Source organism: Rhynchophorus ferrugineus, unplaced genomic scaffold, assembly GCF_030347505.1.
Source record: "Rhynchophorus ferrugineus isolate W39M unplaced genomic scaffold, kcgeb_rfMv2 rfM11, whole genome shotgun sequence".
NCBI lineage: Eukaryota > Metazoa > Arthropoda > Insecta > Coleoptera > Curculionidae > Rhynchophorus > Rhynchophorus ferrugineus.
The window spans coordinates 7,154,153-7,172,293 of record NW_027472590.1 but is presented as its reverse complement, the minus strand read 5'-3'; the positions used below and the strand labels follow the sequence as shown (position 1 = coordinate 7,172,293).

The 18,141-nt window shown below is 32.4% G+C and overlaps 1 protein-coding gene across 2 annotated transcripts in view; it reads right to left on the bottom strand.

The window, feature by feature from the left end:
* Positions 1 to 18,141, bottom strand: part of dac (dachshund family transcription factor) — a 436,877-nt gene that overhangs the window by 316,386 nt on the left and 102,350 nt on the right. The window contains exon 2 of one of the 2 annotated variants that reach the window (XM_076417492.1): positions 8,275 to 8,408. In XM_076417492.1, coding sequence (XP_076273607.1) covers positions 8,275 to 8,408 — 134 coding nt within the window. The remainder of the gene's footprint in view (positions 1 to 8,274; positions 8,409 to 18,141) is intronic. The other variant, XM_076417493.1, reaches the window with a different exon arrangement.

Genomic DNA, 18,141 nt, shown 5'->3' with positions numbered 1-18,141 from the left:
TAATGAGCAAAAGCATCGAAAAGCTTGAGAACCTTCTAAATATTAAATTTCCCCATTTTAAGACCGAATATCTGTCTCCAACATAACCATGTAATACTAGCAGATTTACAATACCTACATCACATATTTGTTCCTTTCTTCGTTCACATATTTGTACTCCTTGCTCATGTAGTTACACCAGTAACTATTAATATTTTAGAAACGAAGTAAAACAAAGCACCAGTTTGTATAATCTAATTCTTGTAATACATTACGTATATTTGAAGCATTTGCCAATACAAAAACATCTAGAAATAACATTTACTGCTTTTTAGGTTCTTAAGGCTACATGAACCCTACCGACTGACCAGTGACCAACTTCTTTAAGTACCATTCCAGAAGACATCCTTACCCAGAAGTCTTACCCAGCCTGGTTACTGCCGTGACTGGGATGGTTATATAGAGACACGACAGACATAAAATACATCCATGCCCTAGTAGGATTCGAACCCGCGACTAAGGGAGGAGGACTGTCCTTTCGCCTTAGCCACTATACCACAAAGCCGACTTTCTTTTTCTTTCTTTAACTGGTATAAATGAACTATTTATTTCACGATATCTCCAACCAAATTCAGTGTCAAAGCTCTATCGTGGAACTTTACTTTTTGTTATACAGTTTACATTAATGTGCTTACTGAACAGACTTATACAACATTTTAAAAGAACAATTCAAGAATAGCCTCCAAAGTTTCGTTTTTTCAATATGGAATTCAATGTAATAACTCATGAATTATCAGCATCAATCAATAAATACAATTTTTTTTTTCACTATCAGGCTTTTACTCTCATATATAAGACACTCAGAACTAATCTTCTTTCAAGTATGCCTTGATAAATAAGATATAAACAACAATAATGCGTAATGTTAGCTTAAAAGTTAATTGTTAGTCTAAATTACATGTAACTATATGATATTTATTCAAGATCAACCATTCTCTGATGTTCAAACGTAGAACTGTGAGACATCCAAATCTGTGGTATTCATTTTAAAGTATTTAATTAAAAATTGACCGTGTATCGTATATTTTTCATAACGAAGCATTTAAAAGTCCCATATATTGACAGAATATATAAGAGGTCCAATCATTACAGTTGAACCAACTATATATCGATGAATAAAAGCTTAAGAAAGATTAAAATAATTCCCCCGGATCCAGAAAGGCAAAAAAATAAAAGAAACAAATCAACTGTTTAAGGCTTAAAGACGTAATCGGATTTACAACAAGCGAGGATTATATAAATAAGACATTAAACATAACCTCGCATAACCCCATCACTGTCACCAGGCGACCGGTATCAACAAACCTAAACGTTGATCGCCGATAGAAGAAAAGCGCCACAATGCGTGTGACGGTTGCTTTTTTTCCTTCTGCTTCATTTTCATTTTCCTAATGCACTATGTGCGATTGGCATGGTTTAACGTGCGGCCACTACATGCCAGTTAATCTGAATTAATAGCAAGAAATAAATATATAATTATTGTAAACGACAAGGAAATGATTTAATAGCGCTCGTTGGTCTCGAGGGTGGACGGATGATGTATGGTATGGAAATTACGTTTTTTTCCTTTGTAACCTCAATGTAAATATGCCTATTAATGTTGTTGGGTTAGTTGAGTCGTGGTAAAAGTGACAGTGAGGAAAATAATGGCAACCGATTGCCGTATTTCATGATGTAGTGTTGAAACTGATGTTTTCAGAATGTCGATGATTCTAAACCCGAAGGTGTTTAGTATTTTTATTGAATTATGTGGTATTTAAGGGATTATAACCACCACGCTGTTGTGTTTTATTTATTTAGTTAGCTTAAGACGATATTCTAGTCTATAAATGTTTTAAAAATCATGTATTATTCACATTTTTAAAGCTTATCCTTTTAAAAGCATTCTCTTGAAAGGGTTTTTTCAAAATTTAAACATATTAAAAACATATTAAACATTAATTTTTAAAGTACACGTAACTTCCAAAACTTTACGGGGTATTCTAATTTAGGAATATGAAAAATACTTTTGTCTTTTCATATTTTCAAAACTTGGCAGTCTAAGAATATGCCCATAAGAGAATTTTTGAAAATTTAGATTACTTTCCGAGATATAACTGTTTAAGTGACGCGGCATCTAGAGTACACGTGACTTTGTCCAAAGCTTTACCGGATATCATAGTCCATAAATATGAAAAATCATTTTGTCTTCATATTTTCAAAACTTGACTCTTTATGAATATTCCCTTAACAGAATTTTTAAAAATTTTCTTTTTCCTTTCGGAGATACAGCTGTTTTAGTGACTCGTCATCTAAAAACACATTTTTCTTGAAACGTTTGACACGATATCTCAAGTTTTATTGAACAGATTAACTTGAAATTTGGAATGAGACTTTTCCTTACGTTTTTCTATCGTTTGCTTATATTTTTTTCGCTATTTGTATTTTTACTTTTTAAAAAACCAGAAATGTAACGAAAATAATATGCAGTAAAAAATGGATAGTACTTTTTTTATTTTACTTGAAGTAATACATAAAATTCACGCCTTCAGACTGAAATATCCCCTTAAATGATACATTAACTATTCAAGGACAATATTTTAGAAGTGTCTAAGTATGATACATGATATGCTAGAGAAATATTCTATTAATAAACAGAATGAATAGAAAAGACTTGGAACAAAATTAAGAAAGGCAGTTAACAGTCTTAGAGATTGATAACTGGAAACTGATTTTGGTGAATTGACTCGAAAAAAATATGGCGACCAATTCGTAATACTGTACTTAATAACGTAGACTCTGTAAAGAATGAAAATAAAGAAATATATGCACTATAACTACAAGGTAGGGGAATTATTGGTACTCTTGACAAAAAGTTAAACATATCTATAGCTATGCTATTCAAAAAACATATGGAGGTCTGGCAAGTGATTTATAACAACAATAGCTTAATAAATACTGAAAATGGTATTCAAAATACTATTAATTTACAAATTCTTCATATAAAATGTAGATGCATATGAAAGAATGTATTTTTAGTGCAAAATACACTGATAGTTTTCTCTAAAAAACATGTGTTTAAAACATATTTTGTGTCTTAAGTTTATATACAAAATTATTTGTCTATACTTGAATAAATATATATTAAAATCACAAAATGTGATTTCGACCTTTGAACAAGTTTTCTAGACTTTACCAACACAAATAGTTTAGGCTAACAATATTGCATAACCCCTTAATAACCGAAAACCCCAACCTACTCAATGTTTATAAAAGGATTTATATATCTTTTTATAGTGCATAATATGTATTTTTGAAAAATTTGTATTGAAATTCTATGTAGTATATTTGGAATAAAGATTTTAAGTTTTATGAATTTTAATGATACAAAAACAGTTTCAGATATGTCTTGATAAATACAAATTACTTCTCAGTAATAGTAGTCTTAGCATATGAAAGAATGTATTTTTAGTGCAAAATACACTGATAGTTTTCTCTAAAAAACGTGTGTGTGTCTAAAAAACATATTTTGTGTCTTAAGTTTATATATAAAATTATTTGTCTATACTTGAATAAATATATACTAAAATCACAAAATGTGATTTCGACCTAGAACAAGTTTTTTAGACTTTACCAATACAAATAGTTTAGGCTAACAATATTCTATAACCCCTTAATAACCGAAAACCCGAATCTACTCAATGTTTATAAAAGGATCTTTTTATAGTGCATAATATATATTTTTTAAGAATTTGTGTTGAAATTCTATGTAGTATGTTTTGAATAAAGATTTTAAGTTTTATGAATTTTAATGATACAAAAACAGCTTCAGATATGTCTTGATAAATACAAATTACTTCTCAGTAATATTTGTCTAAAAGTTTCCATATTTACAAATTATTTATGATTATGGTTTGTTGTTGTGGATATTTGTACAATATCAACTGACTCCACTGGCTCAATTTTGACTGATTTATTCGTAAATGATGAATTCTACGAAACATTGACCGCCTATTCGTCTCGAGGCTAGTTACACGGTGTAAATCGACCGTGTATCTCTATATTTTCCAGTGCAAAAATGACCTCCGTGATGGTGAAGGGGCGTGGAATGATTTTCGCTTTCGGAGAATGATTTTCTTCGCATCCACCGGGCAGACGTACAGACCGTGGAATAATAAAGGTTCAGGCAAAACCTCTTCAGCCAGTGACAACTGCTAATTAATACCGGAGCAGGTTTATTACCGGCTAATTGTGTGCACCAGTTTATATGAGCGGCGATCTGACCGGGCTCCACAGAAGTACCACAGGAACGCCACAACTTGATGACGAATTATCCGATATTGTTTATTAATTTAAGTCAAATGGTTTTCTTCTCAATGCTTGACTTGATCTTATCTATAATCAATTTAAGTACCAGTTCATTCTCGTTCTTAATTTGCCTTCTTTCTATCCTAAAACTATGTTCACTTAAATCAGCTAAATAGAAGAAATTCTGCACTATCAACATACAATATATTACCACGTAAGACAATCCTTATCGGCATACATTATACGAATATGGAATTGTTCCAAGAAATTCAAAACAAAGTATTGAGGGATTTCGTTGATGCCCATAGGGTGGTCATATCACAGTGACCTCCATAGAAATTTAAGAATAGTCATTAACCAGAGCATTAAAAGGTAAATAAAAGGTAAGTACTAGACTTATCGGCTTCTCAGTGGCAAAATGATTCAAGAAGTCTAAGCCTATCGAGCTGATGTGGAGTGATATTAGCGCAAGAGCAAAACACGTTGCTAGTGTACACGACAATGCTAGTCGATGGAACCTAAGAGATTTTAATTAATAAATATTTAGTTTTTTTAGTAATTTAGGGCAAAATTAAAAATATGCGATGCTGATACGAAATCACTACATAGTATAAAACAAAGTCGCTTTTTCTGTCCCTATATCCCTATGTGCGCGTAAATCTTTAAAACTACGCAACGGATTTTGATGCGGTTTTTTTCAATAGATAGAGTGATTCAAGAGGAAGGTTTATATGTTTAATACATGTATAATATACTAAGGCAACATTGCTAATTTTAGAGGTTTCTAACGTGATGCCGTAAATTAACCTATTTTAGGCTTATTTAGCAATTAGCAAAAACGCTGCCTAACCCTACGAGTTAGATCAAATTAATGTACTACAGTATTGTACACCATAAAAAGGTCTACAAAAAAGTCCGCGATGGTATATGTTTATCTTTTAGGGATAACCCACATTAACCATTTTTATTGTTTACTTTTTACGTGAGAAAATGGCTTATTTACGAAGCTATTTTAAGCAATACGGCATTAATCCTTATCGAATTAAGTACCTTAAATACAGTGTGCAATTAATATAGATCAATATGGTTCCTTACAGCATGTAAATTAAACAAATATTTTCGGAGATATTACAAATTTAAAATTTGCGTTTAAAAATGTGTAATGTAATAAAAATTGTACGAATTTAGATATTCCAAAGATAGCAGGAAATCTTCTTAGTAAGTATAGGCGAAGAGGAATTGTTTTACTCCAAATTTAATGCGTGCAGGCCAAGGGCAGTAATGAATGAACCAAAAATACTGGATCGATTTTAATCATGTTTTCATTGAGTGACATAAGCATATATATTTTATGCCCGTGCAAAGTCGGAGCGGCCGCTATGTTTTTATATAAAACGTTCATATTTTTTCTGTAGTGTATTTAATTTAGTATCAGCATTGCACCCGTGCGAAGCCTGGGCGGGTCGCTAGTAAGTAATAATTTAGACTACAATAGTCGGAAATTACTTTTAAAAACAAACAATTTAATTTTTTTAACATGTTATTTATACCTAACAGTTATTAGAACATTCCATACCAGTCAAATAATTTATAGTATTATTAAACTAACTTAATATAGAAATATAAAGAAGTAAATATAGAAGAATAGAAATATAAGAAATATATAAAATTTCCTTAGATGTTATTAATAAGTTGAATAGAAGTATAGTCCTGATAATTTTACGATTTGTAAATATTGAGACCTATCATTAGTTTCGTCTTAAATAACAAGTCATGTCTGATATATAAACAAAAATGTAGCTCTCTGAATATTAGCTAAAACATTTTGTACATATATCTGTAATACTAAGGTATTTACTGAAGATCGGCTTCTTGCAACACCAAATATATTTAAAAAGATAACTTCCGTTATGTGTTCTTTATGAGGGAAAATATCAAAAAACCTCCAAATAACTATTCGTATTCTAACTAATTCTATTGATTAAAAACCCATTTCAAAATATTTTTTGGGTAAAACCTAGTACATAAGTCAACAGGAATACAAATTCCTGGAAAAAATACATTAAGGAATCTTGACGACCACAATACAGGATGGGTAATATTTCAAATCACTTTTGAATTTAAGAAAATAACCGAATTTTCTAAATATCTGAGTAAATATAAATGTAGCCCATTACGGACCTGGTGATTTTCACGTCTAAATTTACGAGAAACGGACGCAGATCGGCGATTCGCTAGGGTCCAAGCAGGATAGTGCTAGATTAGTGGTTGAAAGCCGCGGTTTTGCGGTCCATTACTCCGACCTGGATCAAGGGTTGGTTATAATTCAATTGGGAAACAGCTACAGCTGCACCGCTAAGAGCGGAATGAGCTCAATTCCAGCATTCTTCGATTAATGACGGTAAAACAACGCAGAAACACAATTAAGAATAACCCTTTTGATTTGAATAACCCCCGTCTGTATTTAGCAAATAATAATAACAGTTTTTTTTTTGTAGAAATAGGATATTGCAGTCATCTCATAATTGATATCTTGATTTGACTTCGAATAAATAAAATATCGAATATCATTGGATAATATCAATTTCAAACAATCCCCCTAATTCGCAATTCGAATCAAAGATTATACAGAATAACCATAATAATTTAGATATCAGTTGGTTGAAAAGCTCTAAGAGAACTATATAAATCGAGCTAATAAGAATGATTGAAAAATTTAATAATCTGAAATAATTATTACTGCTAAAATGTTAGGTCTATAAGATAGCAATATCCAGCAATATAATTATGTATATCGAAAAAATGTATATACATTAGAAAAAAGAGATATGTAAAAGTAAATGTCAATAATAGCTATAAATATACAACATGAGCAAAATTCAAAAATCATCGCCTGCCATAATGTATAAGGAAACTAGATACTTGAATAATACAAGAAAATGAATGAGTTTAAAATGATTGAGAAGCTTGCCAGATTTATTAGAAAATACTCATTTCTAATATTTAAGTTAAGCCAAAACAAGAAAACGATAATGAAGTACAACAATTTAGGAAATAAAGCTTTGAATATAAGACAAAAGTTTCCCTCTAGATATCTAGCATAAATTATAAAGATAGCTTTCTTTCACAAACACATATTACGAATACATCGCATACATAGAAAAATTAAGAAACAAAATTGAATAAAAATCATAAAGAAACGCAAAATCTTTAAGATTTATTGACATATACTGTTGTGAACTATCAAATCAGGTACTTGGACGACTACAGAAGGTATATGAGGTTGAGAAAAATAATGAGAAAGTAAAGTGTTACCATACTGTAATAAGACAAAGCACCCTGTCACAAGTCAGTGAAAACGATGACAAAAATCCATGAATTGGCAATCGAATTGCTTCCTCATTCACCGAATTCTCCAGATCTGGCCGCCAGCGACTATTTCCTGTTCTCAGATCTTAAAAATATGCTCGCTGGGAAGAAATTTTCGACGAATGAAGACGTGAAACTGAGGCCTATTTTGAAGCAAAGGACAAATTGTACTACAAAAATGGTATCGAAAAGTAACCAGTGTATCACCCTCGAAGGGAGCTATGTTGAATAAAAAAAAACTGATTTTGCCAAAAAAATTTGTTTTACTATGGTACTGACACATGGATGGCGGTACTAGAATTAAATCCATATGTTTTTGCGTGTATAAATGTATAAATTTGTAGTGCAATAAAGTTTATTCGGCAAGAAAACAGCAGTATTAATTAATTCATGGCCATTACTATAAAGAATAACTAAGCCTTGATGTTGGTCATAGTTTTGACAGTTAGTCGGCAACCACTAGTAACACTGTATTAATAAAACATAATTCCTGTATTAATAAAACATAATTCCTCAATCAACTTTTAGATTAATAACTACAGAGGATAAGATTTAAGGAAGAATGAAAAGAACACTTACCACCCATATGACCGTTTTCGTAAGGATATTCGCCGTTGTCCAATCGCTGTTTCTTCAGCTGCTGCTGCTGCAGGTGGGAAGCTGCAAGACTCAAACCCACGGGTGCTCTCTTGGGAGGTCGGCCGGGCCTGGAACTGCAAAATGGTAGAGAATTACCGTTGTTAAGAGCGGGAAATAACAATTTTAGTCCCCGCTATTAAAACTACATAATCACAAACAAATATAACATAATTATTCGGGATTCTCGCACTCTTCTGATTAACTAATCTTTAAAGTTTGACACTCGGAAGGGAGTTTGCCCAGACATAAATCTACTAAATAAATTTGATAAAATCGATTTTCATATATTCTAACTAGGTTAGACCTTTAAGACTTGATATCTCAAGTTCTACTGAACCGATTTATTTAAAATTTATTGTAAGCATTCTCATTACATTTTTCTATCAAATTAGAGGAAGTTTAATAAACATTTTCACCAAGTTTGAACCAAAAACACCTATATTTACCATGTTTTAACATTCTTGAATTTTTCAATAATAGCACGTATAGTTTTGGATACGATAGAAAAATGAATAAGGAAAGCCCATGCGAAGTTTCAGGAATATCGGTTCAATAGAACTTGAGCTATAATCTCAATCCTTTTAGAAGAAAACACGTTTTAAATGCCGAGTCACTAAAACCTCTATATTTTCGAAAATAATTTAAAATTTGAATAACGTATTCCTAAACGATTAAGCCTTGAAAATGTGAAATTAATAATCAATGTTTCTCCATTTCTAGACTAGAATACCCCCTTAAGATGTTTGGTGGTTCAAAGAACTGAAGGAAAGTATGTAAATATCAATTGTTACTATCAATTGAAATAGCACAGTGCATAGGGAGAGCTCACACCAAGTAACAAGTAAATTGGTCCAATGAAACTAAAGTTATCATATCATTCGTTTTCGAGAAAAACAGTTTTATATGCCGCGTCACTAAAACATCTGTATCTCCGAAGATAATTTGGATTTTGACAAATCCTCTTAGAGACACATTCTTAACCCTCCTAATTCCACTTGCAGTAAAAAAATATCCTTCTAGTAGGTACATATGTCCCTTGAGAGAGACAACCATTGAAAAGGGTACTTTTACTTAAGTCATACAAAGTAAGAAATTTGAATAATATAATTTTTTTCTCGTGAAAATAACATGTGTACTTCAGGGGCAGTATCCCTCTGGTAAGAGATATACACTGAAAAGTTTAAAGCTTTGATAATATTTTAAAACAATAAAAATAAATAAACCACAGCAAATAACCCCTTAAGATGTTCGCTAATTCGAAGGATCGAAGGGAACTTATAATCTATTCAAAACAGCAGTGAACTCACATCATCAATATGTGCCTGTCGAAAGTTGTAAATTGGTTGAAAAGAAAATATTTTTAGTGTGTTACAGCTGCACTGAATATTAGTACGGGTACGGTCACTAACATATCACAAAAAATAAAAATATATAACCTTAAATTCACCTAAAAGAAATCATCTTTATGCGAAACGAGTGAGGAATCAAGATCAGCTTGATGTTAGCTGTTTCAGAGATCAAATATACATAAGGTACAAAAACAGTAAGTGCTTTTTTCAATCTAAACATAATTTAATACAATTATTTCAGTGAAAATTGCTAGTCTCGAAAGTATCAACAAAAAGCTAAAAATATGCAACTATTTGAGGGATGTAGAACATCCCTTCACACACTATTGAGTAATATAGGATTTAACTGGTGTAAAGATAACTCACGAAGGGGTCTAATGGAACTTCCAGACATTGATTTTAAAAGAATATAATTTTTGAAAGCGTATGATAAAATCAAGGAAAAATTATTATATCATTTTGTATATTTAGATGAGACATGGACATTTCAAAATAGTACATTGGGTCACTCATGGCAAGATGATAATAAATTTAGTGTTATGAAAACAAAAGTTGATTCAAAAAGGGTAAACGTTTTAATTACTATTGATCAGGTTCTGTTAGTCATAAAATTTATTAATAATTCATTGCAGATGTTATGCTGGAAACAGATATGGTTTTATTTCTGCTGCAGAATGCAGTGATTGAATCTAGTTTTATCAAGAAAGATGTATACAGGTAGTAACAGAACAAATTTGAAATTACAGTAATGTCATAATGCCTTTACAAGGAAACATTGCATCGAAGGAAACATTGCATCGAAGGAAACAAGAACTAGTGTTAAAGGTAAATATGCTCTCTATTGAAAGTAAAATACATTACTCAGATATACAATTGTTACTTAGGTGGATTAGGCCTTCGGGGGACACCACTACATAAAAAAAAAACGCGAAAAGAATCATACTTATACTGTTGTCGCTGTACAATTAATTGTAGTTTTAAGACCTTCGATAATATACGCATTACATGTACTATAATGTTAAAATAAACTATATTAGATAACATTTTTGTTTCATTATTTTATTTAAATTAGAATTTGGTTAAATGTCAGAGTCAAAAGGTACTAAAACTCAGAGATGATGCGGCAAAATTGCACCATCAATTCAGATGACGTGAGTTCACTGCTGTTTTGTATAGACTATATGTAAACATAACGTTATAGCGTTCGGATCTACGTGATATTAATTACCAGATAAGCATGCAACGCTCTTATAGCAAGTGGTCGTCGTACTGAATCAGATAAGGACGGTTGTGTGGAAGAGTTCTAGACAATTTCAATATGTCCGATCCACGACAACTGACTCACGACCCGGGGAGAACGTCGTAATTTGGCCAGACATGCGAGCGGACGGCCGAAAAACGGACAAAATGGCAGCAATTTGCCGGGTACACACCGTGCCCTGGATACACAGTGGTCACCGAGCCGCTCGGACCCCCTCTCGCCGCCCCGCCCGGCTCCGTCCGGCCGCCTTATGAAATTTCAAACTTCAGGTATTTATTTTCCACGGAGAAAATGAGCGTGGCGACCGAGTGGAGCACGATACGGCCGGCTCACGACTAAATTGCCGGACGGGTTAATGATAGGTCTTGGCCATGATTGACTGCCCTACACCAATCGCATTTGAAATAAGGAGGGGTCATTATTGTGGCTTTTTCTTCGTTTTGCCAGAAAAGGGAACGGGAAAAAACGAGCAGCGGAATAACGAACGTTTAGTTTGAGGCCGGTGTATGGTGGCCGCCACGCAAGAAACCGCATACGGCCGGTATTGGTTTGTGTTGCATGCCGAATGTCCTTAAAGTGTTGCAATCAGTCATCGAAAAATACTACACATGCTGGCGTACATAAGGATGTTTATATCAACGAAACAAACCGAAAAATTAAAAATATAACGAAGATATTTCATCAATTCGTAAACATTAATATTATCAATCAGATTAAGATGCAGCTGTTGTACAAGAAATAAATGTATAACTCGTGAAATCATAACGTATATTTTATTAAAATCATTATATTTCATAGTCAGAGGAAATCTATCCTTAGATAACAACAGATTGCTGAACAACTAATTACTGCCCATTTGGTCGTACAAAATCCCACTATGTGGTATTTCTAGCAAATCTAACAGCCATCATTCAACGGTTCTATTCTACACCGCAATGTAATTGCCAATCAGCTAAAGTATGAGTGATGACAGTGAAGTTCATAAACTAAAACCTGTACTACCATCCAATCTGTTTAGTGGAGACATACAAATTTTACAAGATTTAGAACAAGATATTTTCTACAAGAGATCACTAACTGAAGTTTGCTGAAAGACCTTTCCAGCTTGGTATCGGATTTACTCAATTAATATACCAAAAAACATTCTTGCATATAGAATATCGGTCAATGCCAATAACGCATCTCATACACATCTTACAGTTTTTTTATCCCAGTAGTATATTACTTTAAATTATATGTTAGTATAAAATAAACAGTAATTTTAACACACGGAACAATTTATTTAAGAAAAGACATGCCAAAGGCTCATCATAAGTCAACAGATAGTAAAACATCTGTCATGTACTGCAAGTAAAGAAAATATCCAGAAACAGCAAAAACTAAGAACTCTTCTTGTAAACATTTCAATAACAACAGTGAAGACAAGTACATTTCAACACACAAGACCAGATATATACCAAATCTAAATATAACTCCGACTAGATTAATTAAAATTATCCACCTCATCGTTGGTTATTAAGATTTAAATTAAAACACTGAAGCGAACGCTAAGCATAACAAAGAAACGTATTTTATATTCAGACAGTACCTAGAAAAAATATATATGGACCAAAACAATATTTAAACGCTGACTAATAATGACTGTTTATCTTTATTTAAAATTAAAACGTCCAAGTCCGTAGCAATATCGATTATTTCATAAGATAAATCCGTGACCTAGTGGCCTACAGTCCACCCTCTCCCGGTCGGAAAGCTCCCTCGACCCCTAATCTGACAGGGAAGTACATCGTTTAAGATTACGAAAAAAATCAGCTTCACCAGAGGCGTAGTCATATATATATATATATATATATATATATATATATATATATATATATATATATATATATATATATATATATATATATATATTTATCATTTGAACATATAATCTTTGTTCCAAGTTCTTCCTTATAAGTTTCTCAAAAATTATGTTATATTATGTTAGTATTGATTAAGATATATATATTATGCAGATAACCTAGCACATGGACTTAAAAGTCCCGGGTCTAACACATAGATAGCGCTAGTTTTATTGCGTTCACCGCTTTTCCAGTTAGTGTTAGTACCCTAGTGTAAAACAATTTCGTGTTTTAATTTTGCACTGTTTCTTGGTGGAAAAGTACTGTTCAAGCGAATGTCTTGGAAAGTGTCATAAGGACTCCGCTCCATCAGAAACAACAACAAAACGTTGGTTTGCTGGCTTCACACATGGTCTTGGAGAGACTGTTCATACAGAACGCAGTGTACGTGTAAAAATACAGTGTACAGTGTAAAAATTAAGATCATTGATAAACATGATGGTACATCACCGTCTGTCGGGTCCGCTATTTTACATATATTTTATATAAATATCCACGCCACTGTTTTATTCGTATGAACAATAACAAAATTCTGATTCGATTACAAGCAAAGAGAAAAGTTATTAAAAAGTCAGTTCGTAGCGAGAGGAAAGCAGACGAAAAAAGTAATATATCCCGAAGTATAGTCAGGTAATCCTGCGGGAATAAGTAAAAGATTCATAATACCAGATTAAAAGCGAGAAAAAAGAACGTTAAGAAATCGCGGGGTGGACGGGAGGGCGGGAAGCGATATAGCCGAGAGTGTAGGGTGTTCTTCTGCCGCTATGCTGTTTCGGAAAAATGACAATTGGTCCATTGAGACATTAGGAACATTATGGGGCTTTTTTCGGGCTCGAATTTCTTTATCGTTTCCACAGTTTCCGGGGAGATCAACCCGATGGCCTTTTAATATCCCTTTGGAGATTTAGTCTGATCGTTTCATATATGCGTAACGCTTGCTGTCGAATATATATAGCAAATCAGCGATGATAAATAAAAGTGGTTTAATTTTGCATCAAATATAAAAGAAGTTTGTTGAAAGTATCAAGATTAAAGCATTTCCTCACTATGAAGAGACATTTATTGAGAATATTATTTATTAATATGTTTTCCATCCTTTCCTACTACTTTTACATATCTTTCTGGCAATGTGTTATATATCAAGTACTAATTATAAATCGTGAGCTCACAAAAAAAATGAAAGGGAGAATATTTTTTAGTATTTTTATTTTTTACTAGCGGCAATTCTTTCATTTACTGTTTCCCTGTTTCTGGAATAATTACATTTTATTTACTATAAGATAAGAAGTGCAAAAAACATATAAATATAAGTTTGTGGACATAATTTAATTATTTTTATTCATTATTGTAAAAAAAGATGATTAACATAATAAATTGTAGTCGAATTTCGATTTCAAGACGATCACTAGTACTAATTATTTGTGAACTTGTGAACCTGTCATACAACACTAAACATTCAGCCGTAAACCGTCAGATAATATGGGAAAACAATCTAGATAATCAGGTAATAGGTGTAACATTGTATTGTGTAGACGTCCAAATATTTTATTATGGATAAATATACGTCAAAAGAACGAGCAGAAATAGTGACAATATTTATTGCAAATAAGCGTTCCATTGTTGACATTCAGGGGAAATTGCATCAAAAATATCCAGATCGTCCATTGCCTCACAACACCACAATTTATCGTTTGCATGCGAATTTTCGACAGTACGAACAGGCCTCGTTCTAGAAGACAACGGACGTCTCATAGCACTGAAAATGTGACTCTGCTGCGCGATAGTGTTGCAGAGTCTCCAGAAACATCAATTCGGAGACGTGGTTCCAGTTGCACATTTTTGAAAACTGATTTGAAATTCTTTCCGTATAAAATTCAGTTAGTCCAAAAAATTGCTACCGAGAGATTCTCATCAACGAGTCGAGTACAGTAATGCAATTGTCAGGCTGTTTGGTGAAATTGAAGATTTTTCGTCGAAATTGATAATCAGCGATAAAGCCCGTTTTCTTCTCAGTGGCGACGTCAATAAACAGAACAATCAGTATTGGGGAACAAAGAATCCTCAATTAACTCATAAAACATGTGAATCAGACCCAAATGATTCAACATCTTAACGACAATATTCGTCATGAAATTTAAGATCTTCAGCCTCAGGTGTTGCAGAACGTCATGAAAAATGCCTTAAAAAGAGCCGAAAGTTGCATAACGAATCGCGGTCACCTTTTATCCGATATAATGTTTCAATAATAACAGAAAAAAATGTAAAGACCAAACAAACTTTTTATGAAAACCAAACGTACTTATCTTTTCTTTGAGCAATGTTATATTCAATCAAAATGGTAGCAAGACTTTTGCCCCACGTTGTATATTCAATACAATACAGTTGAGATATTTAAATATATCAGGAACTAGAATCATTTACTTCAACTAATATAATTCAACGTCAATAATGATAAGATTGAAAAAATTCTTAATACACAAAAGGAATCCTTATTCATCCCCCCTCCCCAATGGAATCATATCCATTTCCTGTCGTAATAAAGATCTCCAACCTGAAGGAACAAAACGCCATTACTAGCTCACGTCAAATATGGAGCTAAAGGTCAATTTCACGGCAAATACGGCAAAGGGTCTAGCTGTGACTGGTGTTTGCTGACATCTCGATCCATTAGACAACGTCCGGCGTAAATATCAGATTCCAGCGACTCGCTTAAACCTACTATCCCCCCTCCAACCCTCCCTGTCGCCCACGCCGCGACCGACGTCCATCGACAGTGAACAAATCGAATCCACTTTGATTTATTACCGTCATTTCTTCCTCTATATTGATATAGTAATTCCTTTTCTTTGCTGTCGTTTATATTATCATTTTGATAAACAACTCTATCGTTGTTATTATTGGGGTGACTCTATATACTGATAATTATCTGATTACTGAACATTTAAAGCATCCGTTTGTAGTTCGGATACATAATAAGCCTCAGTCACTTAAAATTTTGCTCTGGGCCAGTACACAAGGAGATATGTTTGAAATCATATAAGATAGCAAGAGAACAAAACGAGAAGAAACAAAGAATCATAGCACCACAATATAGTCAATCACAACAAGGATAAATAATAAATAACGATAATGATATATGGTGAAGTAGCTATAGTCTATTTAAAATTATTTTGTACAAACATTATTTAAATTTGTGACATCAAAACGTGGCGATGTTGCCGCATCAACTCTGAGTTTTAGTTCAGTTGGTTTTTGACATACAACAAAATTCTAATCTAAATAAAATAATTGAACAAAAATGTTATCAAATTCAATTTATTTTAACATCATAGTACATTGAAAAACTACAATTAATTATACAGCCACAATAATTTATAGATTAGAGTTATAACCTCTTATCATCATTTCTTTCATGAATTTTGCATACATCTGACAACCGGGCGACTTTTACAGGTTCACTTGTTTACGTGTTCCAACTAATCAGACAGCATTGTGTTTCTTTTTAGCTAGAATAAAGTGAGAAGGAAAATATTGTCTGATTCGAAAACGAATTTACAAATTTTGGCAGGAAATATATTAAACATCTTGATAACGTATGTACAAAAAAACTTTGCAGAGACTATATCTTAATAATGAAACAAAATAAAAATAAACTACAAACAGTAAGGAGACAAATATAAGGAACTATACTAGGACCAAGACAAACACCTCGAAAATTAATACAGATTAAGAATGAATTCTAACAAAATGGTAAGGGCAAGTACTGAGAAACAAATTACAACAAAAGATATGCCAAAGGGAAAAAGGGAGGAACTACCCGAATTCAGATGAATTAGTTTGAACAAAGGAATAAAGTAAAAGTTGAACAGAGACTGTCCTATTTCAAAAAATCAACAAACATTTTCTAGACGCTTCAATGTATCTTGCTGGGATGTCAACACATTCAAGCATACAGTAATCTTCATCAACTTCACTCTCATGTTTACTGTTATAGCTATTAAAAAAACAAACAACGTGAATGTGTTTACACCTATACCTTTGATATTATTTTCAGGGCACTACAACATGTTCATTTGTAGAAGTACCTTACTCGAGACTCCTTTTCGCTTATATACACTTACCGAAACTACATCATTTGCCGAATGTTTTCATATTATTTAACATAAACTAACTTTTGTTTATTAACAATCTATAAAATTAGTGTTACTGAATTATAACATTTTATCTATAATTCCTACATTCATACGCAATAAATAAATATATAAACTCTTCCAGGAATATTTTCTCATATGGATTATTAGAATCCTTTAAAATTCTTTAATTCACAATTTCATAAAAATACTTCAAAAATGTATTATTAAATACTAGCGACCCGCCCCGGCTTCGCACGGGTGCAATGCTGATACTAAATTAAATACACTACAGAAAAAATATGAACGTTGTATATAAAAACATAGCGGCCCGCTCCGACTTTGCACGGGCATAAAATATATATGCCTATGTCACTCAATGAAAACATGATTAAAATCGATCCAGTATTTTTGGTTCATTCATTACTGCCCTTGGCCTGCACGCATTAAATTTGGAGTAAAACAATTCCTCGTCCCCTATACTTACTATGAAGATTTCCTGCTATCTTTGGAATATCTAAATTCATACAATTTTTGTTACATTACACATTTTTAAACGCAAATTTTAAATTTGTAATATCTCCGAAAATATTTGTTTAATTTACATGCTGTAAGGAACCATATTGATCTATATTAATTGCACACTGTATTTAAGGTACTTAATTCGATAAGGATTAATGCCGTATTGCTTAAAATAGCTTCGTAAATAAGCCATTTTCTCACGTAAAAAGTAAACAATAAAAATGGTTAATGTGGGTTATCCCTAAAAGATAAACATATACCATCGCGGACTTTTTTGTAGACCTTTTTATGGTGTACAATACTGTAGTACATTAATTTGATCTAACTCGTAGGGTTAGGCAGCGTTTTTGCTAATTGCTAAATAAGCCTAAAAAAATAGGTTAATTTACGACATTACGTTAGAAACCTCTAATATTAGCAATGTTGCCTTAGTATATTATGCATGTATTATACATATGAACCTTCCTCTTGAATCACTCTATCTATTGAAAAAAACCGCATCAAAATCCGTTGCGTAGTTTTAAAGATTTAAGCGCACATAGGGATATAGGGACAGAAAAGGCGACTTTGTTTTATACTATGTAGTGATTCACCCTAGAAATCATAAGAATGTACAAATGCAATTAATCCAGAAAAAAAAAATC